Genomic DNA, 20,468 nt, shown 5'->3' on the forward strand with positions numbered 1-20,468 from the left:
TTAAACACCTGTTTCTTAATTTGCTAGCGGATGATACTGCCCAGAAGTATTGGACAAAGAAAGATCGAGAAAAAGCAAGCTAAGAATATCAAGAGACTATGATGGAAATAATAGGTGTTCGGCAGGAGAGACTTCATAGTCTCCTCGTTGGGGAAAGAGATATGCTTCCACTGACCATTTTTAATGTGGGGATTACAATTTATGGCACTGCAGGCAAAGGCAGCATATATGGGACATTATTTTAGTGGCATCATTGGAGGCCACCAGGCAGACAAAATGGCAGCAGAGTAATAATAATAATAATAATAACATATTTATGCAGAGATTTAATGTTTGCAAAGCACTTCATATACATGAACTCATTTGATCCTCATTGCAATCCTGTGAGGTAGGCAGTGACTGTAGGTCTTATCATTAACCTTTTACAGGTGAGGAAACTGAGGTTCAAAGCAGTGCCCAAGGTCACACAGGTAGTATGAGCCAGAAGCAGGATTTGAACCCAGGTCCAGGACTGTACGCCACTAGACTGCCTTTCAGGTGGGTGAAGTGTGTCTTTGAGGCTCTCCCACCCTCCTTCTCCAGTCTTCCCTTGCTCCTTGCTCCTGACCCCTACCCCATACCAGATTTCCAGAGCCTTAATTTTTTATTCTCTGGCTGTCCCAACACAGTTCACCCTACTTGGAAACATCTGTTCTCTTAGGAACCATGAGTAGGCAGTGAAAGAAAAACAATTTGATTCAAGTAATTGACATGGAGGTATGTTTGGTTTAGTCTTCTCTGGGGGTAGTTGCACTTCAAAGAGAAATTTTTAATGTTAATAATCTAAATTGTTAGAAGGGTGAAGGGGTATTTTTGAGTAGGAGGCGATTTTCCTCACCAGAAGAGTAGGCCTCAGTAACTTGTCATCCTCTTGGCATTTGAAATATTGTACCCATGCTCTCCATTATAGCTATATACCTATCCCATATATAGGGTTTATTGTGGTTATTGTTGTTCGGTCATTTCAGTGGTGTCTGATTCTTGGTGACCCCATTAGGCGTTTTCTTGGCAAAGATACTAGAATGGTTTGTCATTTCCTTCTCCAGATCATTTTACAGATAAGGAAATTGAGGCAAACAGGAAAAGTGACTTGCCCAGAGTTACACAACCAGAAAGTGTCTGAGGACAGATTTGAATTTAGGAAGAAGAGTTTTCCTGACTCCAGGCCAGGCACTTATCCGCTGTGTCACCTAGCTGGTCCTACAATAGGGTAATTGTATCATTTTATAAAGTTCAAAGCTTTATAAATATAAGCAATTATTATGATTGTATTAGAGAAATAATGTCTTTATGAATCCATGACTCTGAATCATGTTTAAAGAAACAACAAATCCGATTGGTATAAGTCTCTTAGAGGGACATTTCAGGATTGTCTCAGAAACGCTAATGAACAACTCACTTTGGAAGCATAGACAAACATAGCCAGGTGGTATTATTCAGGTGTTATTCTCACTTGCTAATGAGTAATTAACTCCCTTTGGCTATACAGAAGGCAGAAGCAGACTAATGTCTTCAGGGACCCAGAAGTAAATTTTTTGGTCTACAATACACACAGCTGAAGGGGGTTTGGCTCTCTTAGCCAAAATCTTCAGGAAGGATGAACCTAAATGATCTAAAATTGACATGTTTTTTATATTCCTGGAGATCGCTAGGGGTAGAATCATAGGACTGAGAAGTAGAAGAGGCCTTGGGGATTATTATTTAGCCTATTTCCCTTCATCTTAAAGATCTGGAAAGATCATGGCCAGAGAGCCAGGTTGGCCAAGGTCACAACAAAGTCACAAGTTAGTTAAACAGAACAATGATATTCAAGCTCAGGGCTTCTGTTTCCAAGTCCAGCCCTGTGGTACCTCTCTTGGCACTCCATAGCTTCTAGTCTAAGGGAAACAGGGACAAGGAGGCTAAGAACCCTTCTGATGTGCTCTGGTTTATTGCTGAAGGACTTTGAGATAATAAAGCAAATCCTGGGTGGTCACTTGGTCCCTGTGACAGTGAGGGAGTGGCTATGCCCAAAAGACTTAGCCACAGTCAGGAAGAGCTTCCTACTCAAGGGGTAAAGGAGAGGCAAACCCATTATCACTTTTTTTTTTGTCTTCCAATTTGCCAAGGATGTCAGTCTCTCCTTTAGACTTCCATTGAGGTGGGGAGGAGATATTTCACTTCTAGTAGCAATGGTACTTGCTTGAACATGATAGCAAGTATGCATACTTGCCTTGGCGAGCCTAAAACTGGATTTCAAGTCCATAGCTACATCTTCTCATTTCCATTTCTTTCCCTGAACATGGTTGACCAAATGGCAATCCTGAGAAAGAGGTCACTAGCCTTAATGTATTCCTTATGAGGAGGAGAAGTATGAGTATGAGCACGAGGTACTTTCTACTACCACAATTGTTTCTCATAGGAGATGACCACTGAAAGACCTATAGAAGAATGATACATATGCTTCTCAGTAAATGAACTATTTAGGCATTGCAAGGTGAAAGTGACATTCCTGTTCACTAGTCCCACAAAGGTATAATATATTATAATGTGTTAAATATTGACCTCCCCTCTCCCCCCCAGAAGATGATGTGTGATGGGCTGCTGTATCATGTTTTAAGTCTTTGTTAATGAATGCTTCTGGGTCTTTTGTGTTTTAAGCATTTCTTTTGTGGTACAGAAAATGAATAGCTATCCTATACCTGATCTGCTTTATGTATTGAGTGCCTTTCTAGATGGGACCTTGTTTACCCCTTTTGGGAATACCCTAAAGCTTTAAGACATATTCTCCAGAGATGAGGGCCTAATGAACCAGAGCATGTGAGAACAACCTTGTCCCTTCTCTTTAGAGGTGAGACTCTTTGAGGACTGAATCTGGATCTGCAAAAGTCCAGAGCTAGAACTCCTTGGAAGGAGCCACCTTCACCAGACCTCCCACGGGGACATCTCACATAAATTCCTCTCTGTATTTTAAATGTGCTACATTAAATCTCTCTCTCTCTCTCTCTCTCTCTCTCTCTCTCTCTCTCTCTCTCTCTCTCTGTATGGGAGGAGTGCGGAGAATGAATTGATCATAGATTTAGAGCAGGAATCGTCCTCAGAAGTCTCCTAGTCCTCTTTTTACAGATGAAGACATTGAGGCCCTGGGAGTGATTTGCCCAGTTTGACACAAACAGTACTCGAAAGAGCTGGAATTCTAACCCATCTCTTCGCTTCGAAATCCAGCTTTCTTTTTACCCTACCAGCCTGCAGTTTTAAAACAAATGACAAATCACCTAAATTCTCTCAAGTCTCAGTTTCCTCATTTCCAAAATTGGGGCATTGAATTAGATTATCTCTAAATTCCTTTCAGGCTGTAACCTTCTCTGAGTACATATTTATTCACAGTTTCTTAAGACCATTGTGAGGAGCTCCCATTTTCTTTATCTTATGGGAGGTTTTAAATTGCCTTCCCTCCAGCTAGGCTATTTTCTTGGTTTGGGCAGAGGTAAACAAACCTTGGAGATCTAAGGTGAGAGGGCACCTTTATTGTCTCTGTTATCACCATCATCACCACCCCCAAGGTGTCTTTCCTGGCTCTCCAAATCCTTCCTTCCCTTCCTTACTCTCAGACCCTGATTATTTTCTTAGGGGCAAATTGACTCCATTCTTTCAGGCTCCATCCCCCTTCTCTACCCCTCCCCCCATCTCCATTTAGCTTTGTCTCATCTATGTTTCTGTTTCACTATCAAGCAGACTAACAGCTCCCATTTCTAAAGCATTTTAAGGTTCATAAAGCACTTTCCTCACAATACCCACTCTGAGATAGAAAGTACAACTATTATTACCCCCATTTTACAGCCGAGGTAATGGAGGCACTGAGGTTTGATGAATGCACAACTAGTGAGTGACTGAAGCAGGATTTGAACCCAGGCGTGCTGACTCCAGGTTCTGTGCTCCATCAACTATTCCCTCTAATCTTTCCAGAGTTCCCAGCTCCTCAGTTTAGCATTCTTAGTGTTCTCCTGGCTGCTTACTCTCCCTTTCTGTCTTAATATGAGTGCATTAGACATCACAAAAGGAGCTTAACAGAGTGGAACAAAATTGGATGTTTGTGCTTGGAGAAAGAGCCCCAAACAACCTGCAGTCTGTAAAGCAGGAAATTAAAAGCTTGGGAGAGAGAATTGGAGACAGAATTCTTTGGTGTGGCACAGAGGAGTGCGCTTGAGAAAATGCTGCAACTAAATTAAAGGGACACCCAAGGCAAGGGCCTTCCAAATTGTAGCCCTCATGGTGATGCAGCCTGTGGGAGTCTCCATGCTGAAATCCCCTGTGCCCTCTGCTTATCTTGATGAAGTATTGGATACTGTGGTACCGGGGAAACCTTAGGTAAAACTAGGATCTCATCAAGTCCATTTAGGCCCTTCTGTCTCTTGTTCTTTGCTCTCTTTCATTGGCCCTCCTGCCCCCATTCCAGGCTGCCTCCCCAGAGTATACTGAACAGTACCCCCAGCTCTGACTCTCACCTTCCTCCTCCTTCTCCTTTCTCTCTCCTTCCCTCCTTTGCATTCCTTCCTTCCTTCCTTCCTTCCTTCCTTCCTTCCTTCCTTCCTTCCTTCCTTCCTTCCTTCCTTCCTCCCTTCCTTCTTCCCTCCCTTCCTCGCTCCCCATTTTCCTCGCTCCCTCCCTTCCTTTCTCCCTCCCCATTTTCCTCTCTCCCTCCCTTCCTCCCTTCCTCCCTCCCTCTCTCTCTTCCTTCCCTTGCCTTTCCTTCCATCTTCCTTTCTCTTCCCTTCCCTTTTCTCCTCCTTCCCTTTCCTTCTTCAAAATGGAACCTATCCTGTGTCCCTTAGGAATCCAAATCCCTTAGGTATTTGCTAGGTAATCTGATTAAATTAGTGTACTCAGATATTAATAGAGGTGTAGCATGTTTCCCTTTCATAGAGTATTTGCATTTTAATAAGGGACTATTGGGAAAAAAGCCTTAGTCAGTGTCCCTCAAACTGGTAGGGTAGTATAATGACAAGGGAACTGGATTTATAGCCAGAAGGCCAGAGTTTGAATTATAACTCTATCCAGGCAGCTGGTGGTACATTGGATAGAGCACCAGATCTCAAATCAGGAAGATCTGAGTTCAAATCTGCCCTCAGACACTTAGTAGCTATTTGACCCTGGGCAAGTCATTTAACCACTCATAACCTCAGTTTTCTTGTCTATAAAACAATAATAATAATAACATCTACTTTGCAGGGTTATTGCGAGAATCAAATGAGATAATATTTGTAAAGCATTTTGCAACTTTTAAGGTGCTACGTAAATATATTAATAATAAGTAACATGTTATTACTTATTACTTTGTGACTTTGGGCAAGACACTTAAAAGTCTCTGGGTCTCCATTTTCTCATCTATAAAATGAAGAGATTGAACAAGTTAATTTGTGAGTATTTCCCTAGGTCTAAAGCCAGTAGAAATTCCTTTCCCCACCTCTAGGCAAGAACTGCTCTGTGTCCTGGATCCTATGATTGCTAATGATAGTAATCCCATACTCTTACCTAGCACTTTACATGCATGGCCTTTTATGATTGTAACAACAACTTTATGAAGTGACTAGAGCAAACGTTATCATCCCTCCTTTCCAGATGAAGAAACTAAGGTTCAAAGAAAGGAAATGATTTGTCCAAGATCACACAGAAAATGTTAAGTAGAGTTTTTTTTAAAACTATGTTTTTTGATTAGGACTTCACTCTACTATCTTGTACATCAATATTTAAACTCATATCTACAGCCTGTATTAGACAAGTTGTGATCAAGTCACAAATCATGATAAGCAGAATTGTAACTTGAAACTTTTGTGCTTGGGACATGCAATGGTGGTCAGAGTGGGGGAGCTCACCTGGGACATGGAATAACCCAACAGGACAAAGTACAGCTTGTGCGTCTCAGAGCTTTCCATGATACTAAAGGGGAAGGATTTGAACTTCAGGGTAATGTTGTCTTCATCCTTTAAATTCCTCTAGTTATGATTCTTAATATGTGCAGGGGCTCAGTGCTGCATGCTAAGCCAAGAAATAATGAACTTGTTTGAAGATTGTGAGAGACTATAATGAAATATAAACATTTTGTTAGTGTTTTATTCATTCATTTGTTTGTTTGTTTGTTTGTTTTGGCAAGGCAATTGGGGTTAAGTGACTTGCCTAGGGTCACACAGCTAGTAAGTGTCAAGTATCTGGTCTGAGACCAGATTTGAAGTCAGGTCCTTTTCACTCCAGGGCCAGTGCTCTATTCACTGCACCACCTAACTGCCCCTAGTGTTTTATTCATGAAACTGTCTTTTGGCTCTAGCAAAATTGAGCCTAGACTGGACAGAGAACAGTCTTCACATTTTCAGAGATTCATAGATTCTCAGAAATCATCTAAGCCAACTCTTTCCTGAATGGGAACCTTCTCCACCATATCCCTCCCAAGAGGGTATCCAGTCTCTGCATACATGCTTCTAGTGATAGGGAACTCACTACCTTTAATGCAGCCCATTCTGCTCAAATTGTTAGGGAGTGTTTTTTTATTTCCACCAAATATTTGCCACTGCAACTTCCATCCATTATATTTTGTTCTTCTCCCGGGGTCGGGCAAAGAAAAATAAGCACATACCATCCTTCTTCCATGAGAAAGTCCTTTAAATACTTGAAGCAGCTATTATATGCCTCCAGGTCTTTTCTTTTCTAGGCTAATATCTCTAGTTTCTTTAGTTCATCTGCCTATGGCATGGATGCCTGTACCCTCACCATCCTGGCTGGTTACCTTTGGGACATACTCCACTTTGTCAATGCCTTTTTGACCACAAGGTGCACAGAACTGAACACAATACTCCAAATGGATTCTGACAAGGGCAGAGTGCACAATGACCTTCCTTGTTTTGGAGCCTATGCTTCTGTTAACACAACATAAGATTGTATTTAGATTTCTTTTCTTCTTTTTCCTTTTCTCTTTCTTCTTCCTCCTTCTCTTCCTCCTCCTTTTTCTTCTTCTCTCTCTGCTATATCAATTCCCATTGAAATTATAGTCCCCTAAAACCTCTGTCTTTTTCCAAATGAATTGTCATTTAGTCACATTTCCACCAGCTTGTATTTTTACAGTTGATTTTCTGTACACAAATTACTTTATATTTATGCCTTTTAAATTTCATCTTAAGAGATTTGGCCCATTGTTTTAATTTGTTGAGATTTTTAAAAATCCTGATTATTTTATCCAATATTTTAGCTTTAACTACCTGCTTTGATCACCTGCAAACATAATAAGCATGTATTACTTGATAAAAATCTTGGACAGAATAGGGTGAAGGATAGATATTGGGCACAGTCCACTGAAGGTCACCTTCTGAGATGACATTAATCCATTAATCATTTATCAGTTCAGGTTATCCAACTCATTTCAAATCCACGTAATTGTGGCTTCATCCTGTCCACAAGGATACTTTGAGAAACTTTGCCTTGTGTCTTGCTGAAATCCAGGTGTACAATATGTATACCTTGAGCTACCAATCTAATAACCCTTTCAAACAAAGAAATTAAGTTTATGTGGAATGTTGTATTTTGGTTGAAGCCACAAGCGCTCTTAGTAATCACCACTTCCTTTATTAATCACACATAAACCTTCCCCTTAACAATGAATTCTATAATTTTGTCAGGAATCAAGGTCAAACTTACCAACTTTTGAAGTTTGAAGACTCTTCCCTCTTGTATTTCTTTTTTTAAATTGGGAAATTTGTCTTCAGTTTAACACCTCTCCCAATCTATGCATTTTTTCAAAGATCACCACCAACATTACAATAATCACATGTACTAATTCTTTCAGTATCTTAAGATGTAGTTTGCCCAGTAGCAAGTTGAATCTCATTGAGGGCAGATAAGTATTCTTTTTACCATCTCTCCATTTATCTTGGGTTGTTACTTTCCCCTTTATAATGTTTGCTCTGTCCTTACCATTACAATGATCATTCTCCTTTATGGTATGGAAAATAGTGACAGAATAAGAATTGAGTAGTTCTATCTTTTTTCCTTCCTTCATTATTATTATCCTATCTACCATGAACAATGACTTTACTGATTTTTCTCTTTTCTTTAGCACTAAAAATTCACCCCCCCCCTTTTGACATTAACATTGAATATTGGCTTCAGCTCATTCTTAGTTTTAGCAATCCTGACACTCTTCTGTACCGCTTTTTTTCATATTCATCCTCATTTACTGGTTCCTTCTTCCATGCCTTTTCAAAATCTATGCTGGTGGATAAATTATCTGTGCATTGCTTTCAGTTTCTTCAATAGGTCCTTTTGTTATCAAAATTTAATTAGTGAGAGAATATCACCTCCTCTTGAGCTGACTTCTGAGGAAGTTTAGATCACAGGATTCTACTTGGCCTTTCTCTGAACTCTGAAATAATTTTAATGCAAATAAAATGGGTTCCTGGCAAATCCCCCAAAAAACCAAGATGCCCATATTACCCTTAGTTTTGCAAAATATGAGCTAATCTTCCCTGTAAGGAAGTTTGGGGAAAAAAGAAGAGAGAAAATGGATACCTCTAAATGCAAATACACCCTTGTTGGACTATATTTCTCTGCAAGCAAATTTCACAAGTTTTTGAACTCATTGTGGTTACTTTGGCCCAGAAGAGCAGTTTTCTTATGGATGTAGTCAAATTTTGGTTATACCCTCTCTACAATCAACATTACTTCATTATCATTGTTACATTTGGTCCACTGTCCTGCAGAGATCAGGTGCTTCTTCTTGCCAACTGTTTAAATTATTTCATTATCAGGGAACACAAACGATAGCGATACTTTGCACTTCTCTCAGAAACATTGTTTTTGGTGGCCTGTGGTCCTCCTAAGAACTCTACAAACTTTTCTCCTATCTCATTAAGATGTATAGTCTACCGTGGAAAATAAGGCTAGGGGAGAAGGTCAAGGTCATTTGGCATTAATAATGAAGCTGAAGATTTCTTGACTCCCAACTCAGCATTGTGACATAAGCCCATGCTGATCTCTTTTAATCTCAGACCCTATGATAGGGATAGACATTACATAGCTTTAACTGAGGGCCCAGGAGTCCGTGTACTAGACACTAGACTTCTACCTACAATGTACTTCATCCATCATAGATTTACTTTAATACTACGTTGTGACAGTTGCTGAACATTTAAGAGCACACATGTTTCCGTGGAGAATGCACAACTAGCTATTCTATTAGAGTCTTCTGGGTGACATAGAATAATGTAGAAAAAGGGTCATAGGAAACATAAAAAAATAGATTTGGACATTGTAGGTTATCTAGCCCAGGGCTTCTTAAACTTTTTCCACTAGAAACCCCTTTTTGAGTTTGGGCAGTGTTTGTTGGCATTGTGTGGCCTTCAAAGTGAAAAGTGCACATGCTTTGTGTTCAGAACCAAGGCTGCATGGTTACAACATGCATGATGGCATGATACGACACAGGTAAGCGCTGCCAGAAGCACCTTGGACTCATTACGAGCTCGATTTTTAATTAATTTTTAGTTGTTGCACATTCAGAAACCTTTTACTGTTGCCAAATTTTGTCACCACCCACAGTTTAAGAAGCAGTGATCTAGTTCAACCACTTTATTTTAGAAGTTACTAAAAATTAAAATGTAACTTTTCCCCAATCAAGTTCACAGACCACTTGAAACCTATCCATAGATCTCTTGTACCGCCTGTTCCCAAGGCTGAATAGGGTAGAAAGGTGGACAGAAAAATCAGAAAACCATTTGAGGAAACTAAGACCCAGAAAATAACCTGCCCAAGCATTGCATAATGGATAATGCACCAAACGTAGAATCAAGAAGACCTGGGATCAAGTCCTACCTATACTAGCTGTATGACTCTGATCAAATCACTTGACCTCTCTGTTTCTCAATTTTATCATCTGTAAAATGAGAGGGTGGTGCAGTGGATAGAATGCTGGGCCTGAGGTCAGGAAGACATCTTTCTGAGTTCAAATCTGGTCTCAGACACTTACTAGCTGTGTGACCTTAGGCAAGTCACTTAATCCTGTTTGCCTCAGTTTACTCATCTGGAAAATGATCTGGAGAAAGAAATGGCAAACCACTCTAGTGTCTTTGCCAAGAAAATCCCTAATGGGGGTCACAAAGATTCAGACATGACTGAAACGACTCAACAACGACAACAATATCCTTCTTAACTCTATGATCCTAGGATCAAAGATAGTAAGTGACAGAGGAGGATTCATACACAGGACTTCTAATTGTATAACTACTACTCCTTCCAGTAGACCATGTGAGTTAGTATATTTAAGACTTTTTTAAAAAAATCTAACAAAAATTCACATTCTTTCAAAAGAAGCAGCCATCCATAAGCTTGTACTGGTACTCTACAGAAAGAAAAGGAAAGGAGATACAATGAGTGCTATGAAGTGAAATCGTAAGTTCTTAATGTGGGATAGTCTCCAGACTTGGGAGAGTTTGATGGAAGGCGGTAACATCAATAACAGAAGCCCGAAGAGAGTTAGAAGGAGGTAGAGCCAGGGGTGTGACTAAATGTCTCACCCCCAAGGAAACAAAATCATACTTTCATTCCAAAAGGAATAAAATGCATTCTGCGATGAAGCTGGTTTTTCTGCTCACCTTTCTACCCTACTCAGCCTTGGGAACAGAGATTCTTAACCTGTGGGTGCAAGGGATCCATGGATGGGTTTTTAGGCATCTATGAACTTGGATGAGAAAGTTATATTTTAATTTTCGGTAACTTCTAACTGAAATTGAACATTTTCTCCAATTAGGAATTAAAAAATTATTCTGAGAAAAGTTCCAAAGGCTTCACCTGCCTTCACCAAAGGAGTCCATCACAGAAAAAAAAGGTTAAGAATGCCTGCTTCGGAACATTTGGCATCTTCAAGGATGACTAGAGACAGTTTGTTGCATGTGAATGGTCGGTATTGTTGACTTATGTTTTTTAATTTACAGAGTCTAAGGGCTCCCTCAATCTCATATAGACATTTTTACATATTTATGTAATTTCAGCTTTTATTCAAGCTCCTTATTGGTAGGGACTGGACTTGAAATTTCATTGCTTTAGGGAACTCCCTGGTAAGGAAACTACCTCAATCAATAGATTGAGTAACTTTTCTATAATTTTCTATAATTTCTAGTCTTAGAGAGTGGCCCAGAGCACTAAGAGGTTAAGTGACATGCTCAGGGTCACACAGCCCATGTGTATCTGAGGCAGACTAGAACCCAGGTCCTCCCAGCTATGAGTCTGTCTCTCTACATATTATGCGATACTGTCTCTCTACTCACTATGTGATACTGCCTCAGTATTGCTGGATTCACCAAGAGTAGGGGCCTCAAAATGTGCAATAGGGAAAAAAAAAGGATAGATTTATACCCATGGAACTTGGGTTCAAATCCTGACTTTGTCACTTACTATCTGTGTGTCCTTGGACAAATCACTCAACCTCTCTAAACCTCATCTATAAAATGAAGGAGTTAGACAGATGACCTCTGAGGTCCTTTCCAGCTCTAAATCTATTAACCTGTGATTGATCACCTGCTACTTTTATTTCTGAGGAGGTCCAAAGAGCTATTCCCTCAACCAGAGTTTCATTCTGAATACATATCTTCTGAAAATAATGTGGTAAAATGAAAGTAAATTTAGGCAAATGATTACCTTCCAATAACCACAAGATCTGCTCTTGTCCAGCCTATTTCATTTTCTTTTCTTCTATTTTTCCCATTGCCTTTCCTTCCCTTTGTCTTTGTCCCCCTGAGATCAAACACCTAATTTTAGTTCTCAGCCATTCTTTAATATTAGTACTAACATAAGGTAGTCTTTATGTTTGAGGCTTTTGCTCTCCTGTGATATGTCATACATAATTAACTGTCACCTTCACTATTAATATCGGCTGAGATATTAATTTGATGAATCTTAATTTCTCTTAATCATAGCATCATTGTGATCCTCCGTTGGACATTGCTTTATAAGAAGGACAGAAGCTGCCAAGAGGAAATAATAATAATAGTATGTTATGGTGTTTTTGGGGAAAAAAATCTCTCTAGTAATTATATGTTTTGCCAGGAAGAGTATCTGTTCCTTGAATGGGTGACTGCACCCTGATTTCTCTGTTACAGAATGGATGTTTTTTCTTGATAACCTTTGGACTTATTTCATTTCACACATTTAAGTGAAAACACTTTAGAAAATAAATAAATATTTCTACCGAGAAGTATTCCCTAGTGCCTGTGCCATTTTGGGTGCTGGGGGTGGGGGTGGTGGGGGGAGAAAAGTCTGGTCCAGTGATTTCATGGGTTTAGGGAATTCCCCACATGGGGGCTCCCTCCACAAATGCAACAGAATCAACAAGTATTTATTAAGTTCTTACCACGTACCTGGCACTGTGCTACATTAGTCCATGCCCGGCAAAGTGCCGACAGCTAGGAACACAAATGTAACACTCCATTATAATAATTAGCCCATTGTAAGTCTTGAGGCCATATATAATGGCCCCTGAGGTCCATGTGGTTCTCTTCTCCCTTCTACAGCTTTAGGCAGTGGTTTGGCTCTCTGCCTTAATTTACATTTATATTTATCTCTAGCTAACCCCGGACCTTTTGTGGTTGAAGCAAAATTCAGGTTACCAGAAACGTTGGGGCGCTGGCAGGGGAAGCTGGGGAAAGAGGACTTTTCTTGGAACTTTCCTCAGTGGTGGGTAATGTGGGTACAATGCTGGTGGTGTCAACCTGTGTCTTTTACTCGGAGATGCCCGTAATGCTAATGGCCCTCCTTAGTCTCTCCCTCTTCCACCTCGACTCAATCTCACTTTCTCTTTTTCTTGTTACCCCTGCCTGCCAATTCTGGCTCGGCTCCTGAGGTCCCCACTCCTTCCTCTCAGCTGCCAGACCCCTGAAAGCTCTACCTCCTTGGTTTTGAACTAGCTCCTGCTTTTATAAAGGTCCTCAGGGCCAAGTCTCTTCTCCAGTCTGAACTGGTTTCCTCATGCAGCCCCAATTGACTTCCCTATTAGATTGTCAACTCCTTGAGGGCAGGCACTGTCTTTTGCCTCTTTTTGTATACGCACTGCTTAGCACAATGCCTGGCACATAGTTGGTGTTTAATAAACGTTTACTGATTGATTGGCAAGGTGCTGTTCACACCTAGGGCCACTTGTATGGCACCGTGGATAGAGCACTGGGCTTGGAATCAGGAAGACTCGTCCAGCGTCAGGCGGTTACTAGCTGTATGACCCTGGGCAAGTCACTTCGTTTGCCTCAGTTTCCTCATCTGTGAATGAGCTGAAGAAGGAAATGGCAAACTACTCCAGTCTTTTTGCTAAAAAAAACCCAAATGGGGTCATGGAGAGTTGGGCACAACTGAAACAACAGAAATGAAGAGTTGAAATGTGTTATTATCAAATACATAGTAATGACATTCTTTCTCTCCCTATATGTCTCTATGTCTCTGTGTCTCTATCTATCCATCTATCTGTCTATCTATCTATCTATCTATCTATCTATCTATCTATCTATCTATCTATCTATCTATCTATCTATCTATTTATCTATCTATCTATCTACCTACCTACCTGTTTGTCTATCTATCTATCTAGAACAGTGTTTAGCATCCTGACACTTTACAAGGGGATGAAGCATTTTGACTTACTCTGATTTACTCCGACCCCCATCTTTAACCTTACTAAATTAAAAAATAGAAACAGTTCTTGCCCTCAAAGACCTTCCATTCTAATGGAAGACATAACATATACATAGATCTATGGACACTCACACACAGACTAGAGAGAAGGGAGCCTTAGAAGGGAAGAAACAAGAAAGTTGGCGAAGTGAACTTGTAAAGGTTTCATGTAAGAAGTTGTTCTTGAGCTGAACCCTTTTTCAGCTTCCTAATTCCCCAAACAATCTTCTATCCAGTTCTATGGTATCTCTCACTGTTAATCTAAGTAACTTCAGTGTTCATTTAAAACCTTGGTCTTAGGCTCTGCCTAAGTCAGTTATGGAGTACTGATGTGGAAGAAACTAGGTCACTGAGAGGTGCCCTGGTCAGGCTACATATTAATTCCCAGTCTCTCCTTTCACCTTCTCTCTTGTCTGTTTCCTCTTATCCTTTTCCCTTTCCTGTGCCTTTATTTTCCCTTTACTACCTTCCTTAATGTTCCCTGTCTTTACTTGACCTCTGCCTCTCTGGTTTCTTGCCACTTTTCTCCCTTAGAAAGTGATTGGGCTGAGGTGGGTACATTTCCCATTCTTCCTCATTTCTCCCACTGACAAAGCATCTGAGGAAGTGACTGTCATGGGCTTTATGCATGAGTCACATAAACCTGGGACATTCTTGTTTAGTGAAACCCCTGACAGCATTTCTTCAGTCTAGTCACCATGCTGGGGACTTGAGAATGGAGTCATTTCCTGTTCTCGGCTTCTGACATCAGACAGTCACTGCATCTCAGGAAGCCTCAGTTTCCTCATTAAAATGAGCATGACACTATCTGTCCTCCTTACTCACTGAGGTGTATTGTGAAGTGGAATGTGTTTTGAACTCCTTGGAAGCAAGATAGTTGGCTGAATGTAATTATGCACATAGTTCAGAGCAGCAGTAGACATGAACAAACCTCCCCAGGCTGGCCCTGTGGCACTCAGGCACACTCACCTCCAGGTACACCACCCAGGGCATCACCAAGGTGGCCACAAGCAGATCAGCCACAGCCAGGCTCACCACCAGGTAGTTAGTGGCTGTCTGCAGGGAACGTTCTTTCAGCACAGCCAGACAGACCAGGACATTGCCAAAGACAATAGCCAGAATGAGGGCACAGTAGAAGAGGGCATAGTAGGCATGGGGGTGGGGCAGTCCTGCTCCTGTTGTGTTCTCCTTCCCGCAAGTAGAGTTGACAGAGCTGTTGAGTGGACTGAGAAGAGCCATTGTAGGAAGGGAAGTCATTGTCCTGACAGAGTTCCCTAGAACAAGATGGAAAAACAACATTGATCAGTATAGTAAATCTTGTACTTTTATCTCTCTCCCTCTCTGTGTAATAATAGCTAGCATTTATGTAGCTCTTTAAAGTTTGTAAAGTACTTTTATACATTTTATCTCAGCTGATACTCACAACAACGTTAGGAGGTAGGTGCTAATATTATCACCATTTTTACTGATGGGAAAACTGAATCAGACAGGTTAAATGATTTGCTCAGAATCTCACAGCCAGTTAGTGTTTGAGGCATGATTTGAACTCTGATTTCAGCACTCTATCCATTGCACCACCTAGATGTAGCTCAAACAGCTGCAGGTGGTATTCAAACATAGATGTCTATGTGCCTCTTTTCTTTGTCTCTCATTCTTTTAAAAATCCTCTCATGTATCCATCACAGGAAGATGTAGGCTTGGAGATTCCAGCCTGAAAGTTAGTTCCAAAGATGCTGGGAAATATTGGGGGACCCTGGAGGTGAAATGCAATATGTTGCCATGTTGATCAGCTTCAGTGAATGACATAGTCTGGATGTCATCCATTTCACCTACAGGTAGACTGAGGCAACTGCCCTTCTGGAAAAGTCACTGCTGTGACTATCAGACTGTGCTGACCTTGGGTCAAGAACATCCTTTGTCATCCCTTGTGCTAACCTAGCATGGAATGCCTTAGGGAAGGATCTCCTGGATCTCAAAGAGTTGCATGCTTTTGATTGGAGGGAATCCCATTTATTTTAACAAGCATTGACTAAGTGGTTACTGTGTACCTTGGCACAATGCTAGCTCCTTTGGTGTATGGAAAAGTACATGAGATTCAGTTGCTGCTCTGGAGGATCCCAAATCTACCAGTATAAATGACAGGTAATAAGCTAATCATATAAGGGAGAATATGATACCATGAGAATGGTATTTAAAAAACTACAGGAGTAGAAGAGATAACTTCTGGTTGATTGGTTTTTTGTTTTGTTTTATTTTTTCTCTCTCTCTCTCTCTCTCTCTCTCTCTCTGTGTGTGTGTGTGTGTGTGTGTGTGTGTGTGTGTGTGTGTGTGTGTGTATGTATGTGTTTGCTGGGGATTGGGATCATAGAGCAGGATACAGTGTAGGACCTGAAGAAGACTCATCTTCTTAAGTTCAAGTCCAGCCTCAGACACTTATTAGCTATGTGACCCTGGGCAAATCACTTAACCCTGTTTGCCTCAGTTACCTCATCTGTAAATGGACAGCTGGCAAGGAAATGGCCAACCACCCCAGTCTCTTTGCCAAGAAAACCCTAAATGGATCATGAAGAGTCAGACACAACAGAAACCACTGGACAACAGAAAAGAAAGGGATCATGGAATAATATTTGATAGGACCTTTAAAGATGGGTAGGATTCCAATAGGCATCTAAAGGCATTATTCCCTGAGGTTCTTCTAAATACAAATGTTAGCAAAAGAAAGTGATGCTTTTGCTCTGTGATTGCTATTGTCCTTGATACTAGAGGTTCTCATTGAATTTTCAGGGGTTTGGCTCGCCTAGCCTGGTATATCTATACCACATTTATTTTTATGGCTTTTACTTTTTGGAATGTTTTATGGATGCTTTTTGTTTTTATATTTCTTTGTAGATATACCTTATTACCCACTGACTCCTCTCTTGTAGCCTAGAAAAAAAAAACAGTAAATATATGCACAGTTTCACATCTGTAGGGCCCTACCTCTCTGCTAGGGAGAAAAATGTGTTTTTTCATCTGTTTTCTGGGGGTCAAGGTTGGACCCCACTACAGTTAACCAGAGGCTTCCTCTCAGAATCGTTTTGTTAAAATTTCTGTAGTCATTGTGCGTGTTGTCTCCTGGTTCTTATGCCACATTTTATTAGAATGAAGGCCTCTAAGCTTGGGAAATGAAAGAGTTAAAGTGGACAATTGAGAACAGAACACAGGTTTGGGATAAATTTAGGGCTGATTGGTTTTGTTTTTGTTTTTTTGATCCTCCCTACTTCATCCTGTCAACTATTTGTACTCACTGTATTTTAGAATGTAATAATAAGTTGCTAATAATAATCATTTGCACATTATTCCAAGAGGGGTAGCTGCTGCCCTGGTGATGGTACTACCATTGCCAAGAGCTTTTGGAAAAAAACAATGTCTTCCTGATTATTTCCTGGAGATGAATATTTCCATCTTTGAGAAAGGCACAAGTCCAGAGGACTTGACATGATTTGGACTATTAGTTAGGGGGACAGTTTGACCATCTCTCCAAATGGCATGGTTCTTTGAGGGTAATGATGGCTTACACCCATCTCACTTGTCAAACAGAAATGAAGCCCAGAACTTTGGGATGCTTATTATTGTATTGTCTGACCACCAAGAGCTTTGACAGCTATTTAAAAATAGTACAGCTGAATGTCAATAGTGAATTACATTTTAAAAAGCAAAACAAAACACAACACAAACAAACTGAAGCCTAACTATATATCATTTGCCAGATGGTTTTAACTTCAGATCGATTTTTTTTCCCCTGTTACTCTGTCTCTGGTCTCTACTTGCTTACATTTCTAATAGCAGTTGAAGCAGCTTATTCTTTGGTTTGCTCCTGGTGATTGGTGGTCTTGAGGAATAGAGGCAGTGTAGAAAAATAAAAAGTTTGAATACTGAATAATTGTGATGACAATTTTTTATTCTGGAGAACAGAGAAGGAAGCATCTCTTTCTTTTTTGGTAGAAGGGTAGCGGACTATGGGTGCGAGATTGACAATACACTCTCAGGTACAAATGCTACATCATCTGACTTTGCTTAATGCCTTGGTACAAAGGAGAGCTCATTTTGGAGGGAGAGGTGTATAAGAAGAAAAGGAGTCAATAAAATGTTAAAAGAAATTAAAAAGTTCAATTAAATACCACATCTCAGAGTAATTTATTGTTTTTGATTTCTACCTTAAGATTTTTTTAAATCTAGAGTAGCTTAAATGGTTGATAGATCTGAGTTTTCCTTTTCCCAGTTTTCCCTTTAAGATACTATTAACAAGTAAATATGGTGCAGAAGGGAGAAGCAAAGTACTTAGAGAATCCACCAACTGAGCAAATTATGGTTAAATAATTCAAAGTAATTAGTGCCATATTAATTTGAATATAGACTGTACTCTTCCCCCAGATCTGGATTATATAAACATATTTGATGTTATTTTTCAGAGCATATCTATCTACTTTTTCTTTTCAAAGGTAATTTATTTTAGAGATGTATACTTTATTGGGGGAGATCTTTATTTTTTGGAAATCTATATTTTGAACTAATATGGTATTTAAGTATATTAAGTACACATATATTAAGTCTATATATGAGACACATTTCCTAAAGTTGCATTTGTGCTTTCTGGTTTAATTTTCACAGGTAAATATCTCTATGATCCTAGACTTGATAGCTACTAAACTTCAGTATTCACCTTCCATTTTCAATCTGGTCTCTCTCAGAATACAAACTGCAGCAGAAAAGCAGCATTAAGGAAATAAATGAGATATTCTTAGATCAAGCCAAGCATATGCTTCAAACTGTGGGAGACAGAACAAAGGAGTAACAAGGCATAGGAACACAATCACAAAGAGCAAAGTTATACCTTGTCCTTTCCTGGTACCGTGACTCATATGGATTATGTAGGTCTCAGGGGTGGCAGTTGATTTTGTAGTGCTACAAAATTATTTTTAATAAAAAATTTTTTTAATGACCAAGACTTTTTGCTCTTTTTGGAGGGGCCTCAATCCCGGGGTAGTACTACAAGTCTGGAGCAACTACATAGGTCCCTGGTGGAAAGTGGGGCTTATAAGAAGGAGAAAGTATCCTTGAATGTCTATAGACTCAGGTATGTCTCCTCTGTATTCTTTGTGGTGTGTAATAAACTTGTTCTCTCTTTCATGTCTTTTTAATCTTATGTTTTTAAGAAAACTATAGATGTCTAGATGTTGCAGTGGACAGAGCTACAGGCCTGGAGTCAAGAAGGCACCTAGTAGCTGTGTGACCCTGGGCAAGTCATTTAACCCTGCTTGCTTCAGTTCCTCATCTGTACAGTGAGGTGGAGAAGGAAATGGCAAAGCACTCTTGGCAAAGCCAAGAAAATCCCAAATGGGGTCATAGAGAGTTGGACATAACTGAAACGACTGAACAATAAGATGTCTAAATAAGAGCTAGACACAAGCCAGATGAAAATGTCAGGGAAGAGCCTGGAGAGCAGCAAAGCAAGCTTGTTATTGATCAACCTTTGTGAATGAATCTAGTCCGTCTCCTGACTCAACATTCAGGGCATGTGATCTTCACTACCTGCCCACATGGTAGGCAGAGCACCTATTATTGTCCCCATCATATGGATAAAGAAATTGAGCCATAGAGAGCTTGAGTGACACGACCAATGTCACATAGTTTGGTAGTTGTAGAAATGGAACTAGAATATAGGTCTCCTAATCCACTATTCTTTCCAACCACACTTTCTACAGTAACAGAAGAGAGCACTATACAGATGAGGGACCCCTTTGCAGAGGACTATTATCACTCCCAATTCTCAGCTTTCGTAACAGTGGATTAGAGACCTGTTACATGATATGCCACTGGGACCTCCTTACCAGCTACTCCCAGTAAGCAGATGGATGATGACAGGAGAATGGTGGCATGGGGAATTCTGGAGACTCCAAAATATTTCTGTGAAACAAATGGAGAAATCCTTTTAAGCCACAGTTCTAAGAGTCCTCTATGAAAAGAACAATAGGGGTCTAGCTAGTGCTGAGGAAATCTCAGCTGGCTCCCCTTAGTCATGGAGTCAACTATTCTTCCCTCTGAGAAATGATGTCAAGTGCGGATGATGCCAAAGGTTAGGGTCTCTAGAGAATCTGGGTGGGAGGCTACCAGAGTGAAGGAATGAGTTCTGTTTAAATCTATTGAATGCAAAAGCCCTAGGACACAGCCCTGAGTATTGTGGGCAGGCAGGGGTGTATAAGGCTACATAGATCTATGAATTAAGACTCAGGAGCAGAGTTTGCTTGGTGAAAACATTCATCTTTTAGCAGCCTGGCCATCAGTTGGAAAACTGGGGCAATGATTTAGAACCTTGTGTTTCCCCTGAAATAGTCCTGACTTGGACACATACACATTGGCTGTGAGATCCTGTTAAAGTTATTTAGCCTCAAAGGGCTTCTCCAGGCAACACTCTTAGCCTGGAAGAGGCAGGTTTTGTGGGTAAAGAAAGTTCATGAGTAGTCTCCCACATGTTTTTTTTTTTAAGTGAGGTGGTTAAAACAAAAAGGGGTTCTCATTCCTTTTTGGGAATTAAATTGATCAATCAATCAATAAAGCTGTATTAAGTGTCTACTATGTGCCAGGTACTATGCTGAGCCCTGGGGATACAAAAAGAGCTTAAAACAGTCCCTGTCCTCAAGAAGTTTATAATCTAATGGAGTTCCCGGGTCAAATCAAAGGCTCTTAAACAAAAGGTCTGTGAATTTAACATATATATA

At 40.2% G+C, this 20,468-nt stretch overlaps 1 protein-coding gene across 2 annotated transcripts in view; it reads right to left on the minus strand.

Moving 5' to 3' along the window:
* The window catches only part of DRD3 (dopamine receptor D3), a 62,239-nt gene extending 47,272 nt beyond the window's left edge, over positions 1-14,967 (minus strand). The window contains exon 1 of one of the 2 annotated variants that reach the window (XM_021007165.2): positions 14,680-14,967. In XM_021007165.2, the coding sequence (XP_020862824.1) occupies positions 14,680-14,967 (288 nt within the window). The remainder of the gene's footprint in view (positions 1-14,679) is intronic. The other variant, XM_021007166.2, reaches the window with a different exon arrangement.
* Between the last annotated feature and the right edge of the window lie 5,501 nt (positions 14,968-20,468).

Source organism: Phascolarctos cinereus, unplaced genomic scaffold (genome assembly GCF_003287225.1).
Source record: "Phascolarctos cinereus isolate Bilbo 61053 unplaced genomic scaffold, phaCin_HiC Scaffold_726;HRSCAF=1367, whole genome shotgun sequence".
NCBI lineage: Eukaryota > Metazoa > Chordata > Mammalia > Diprotodontia > Phascolarctidae > Phascolarctos > Phascolarctos cinereus.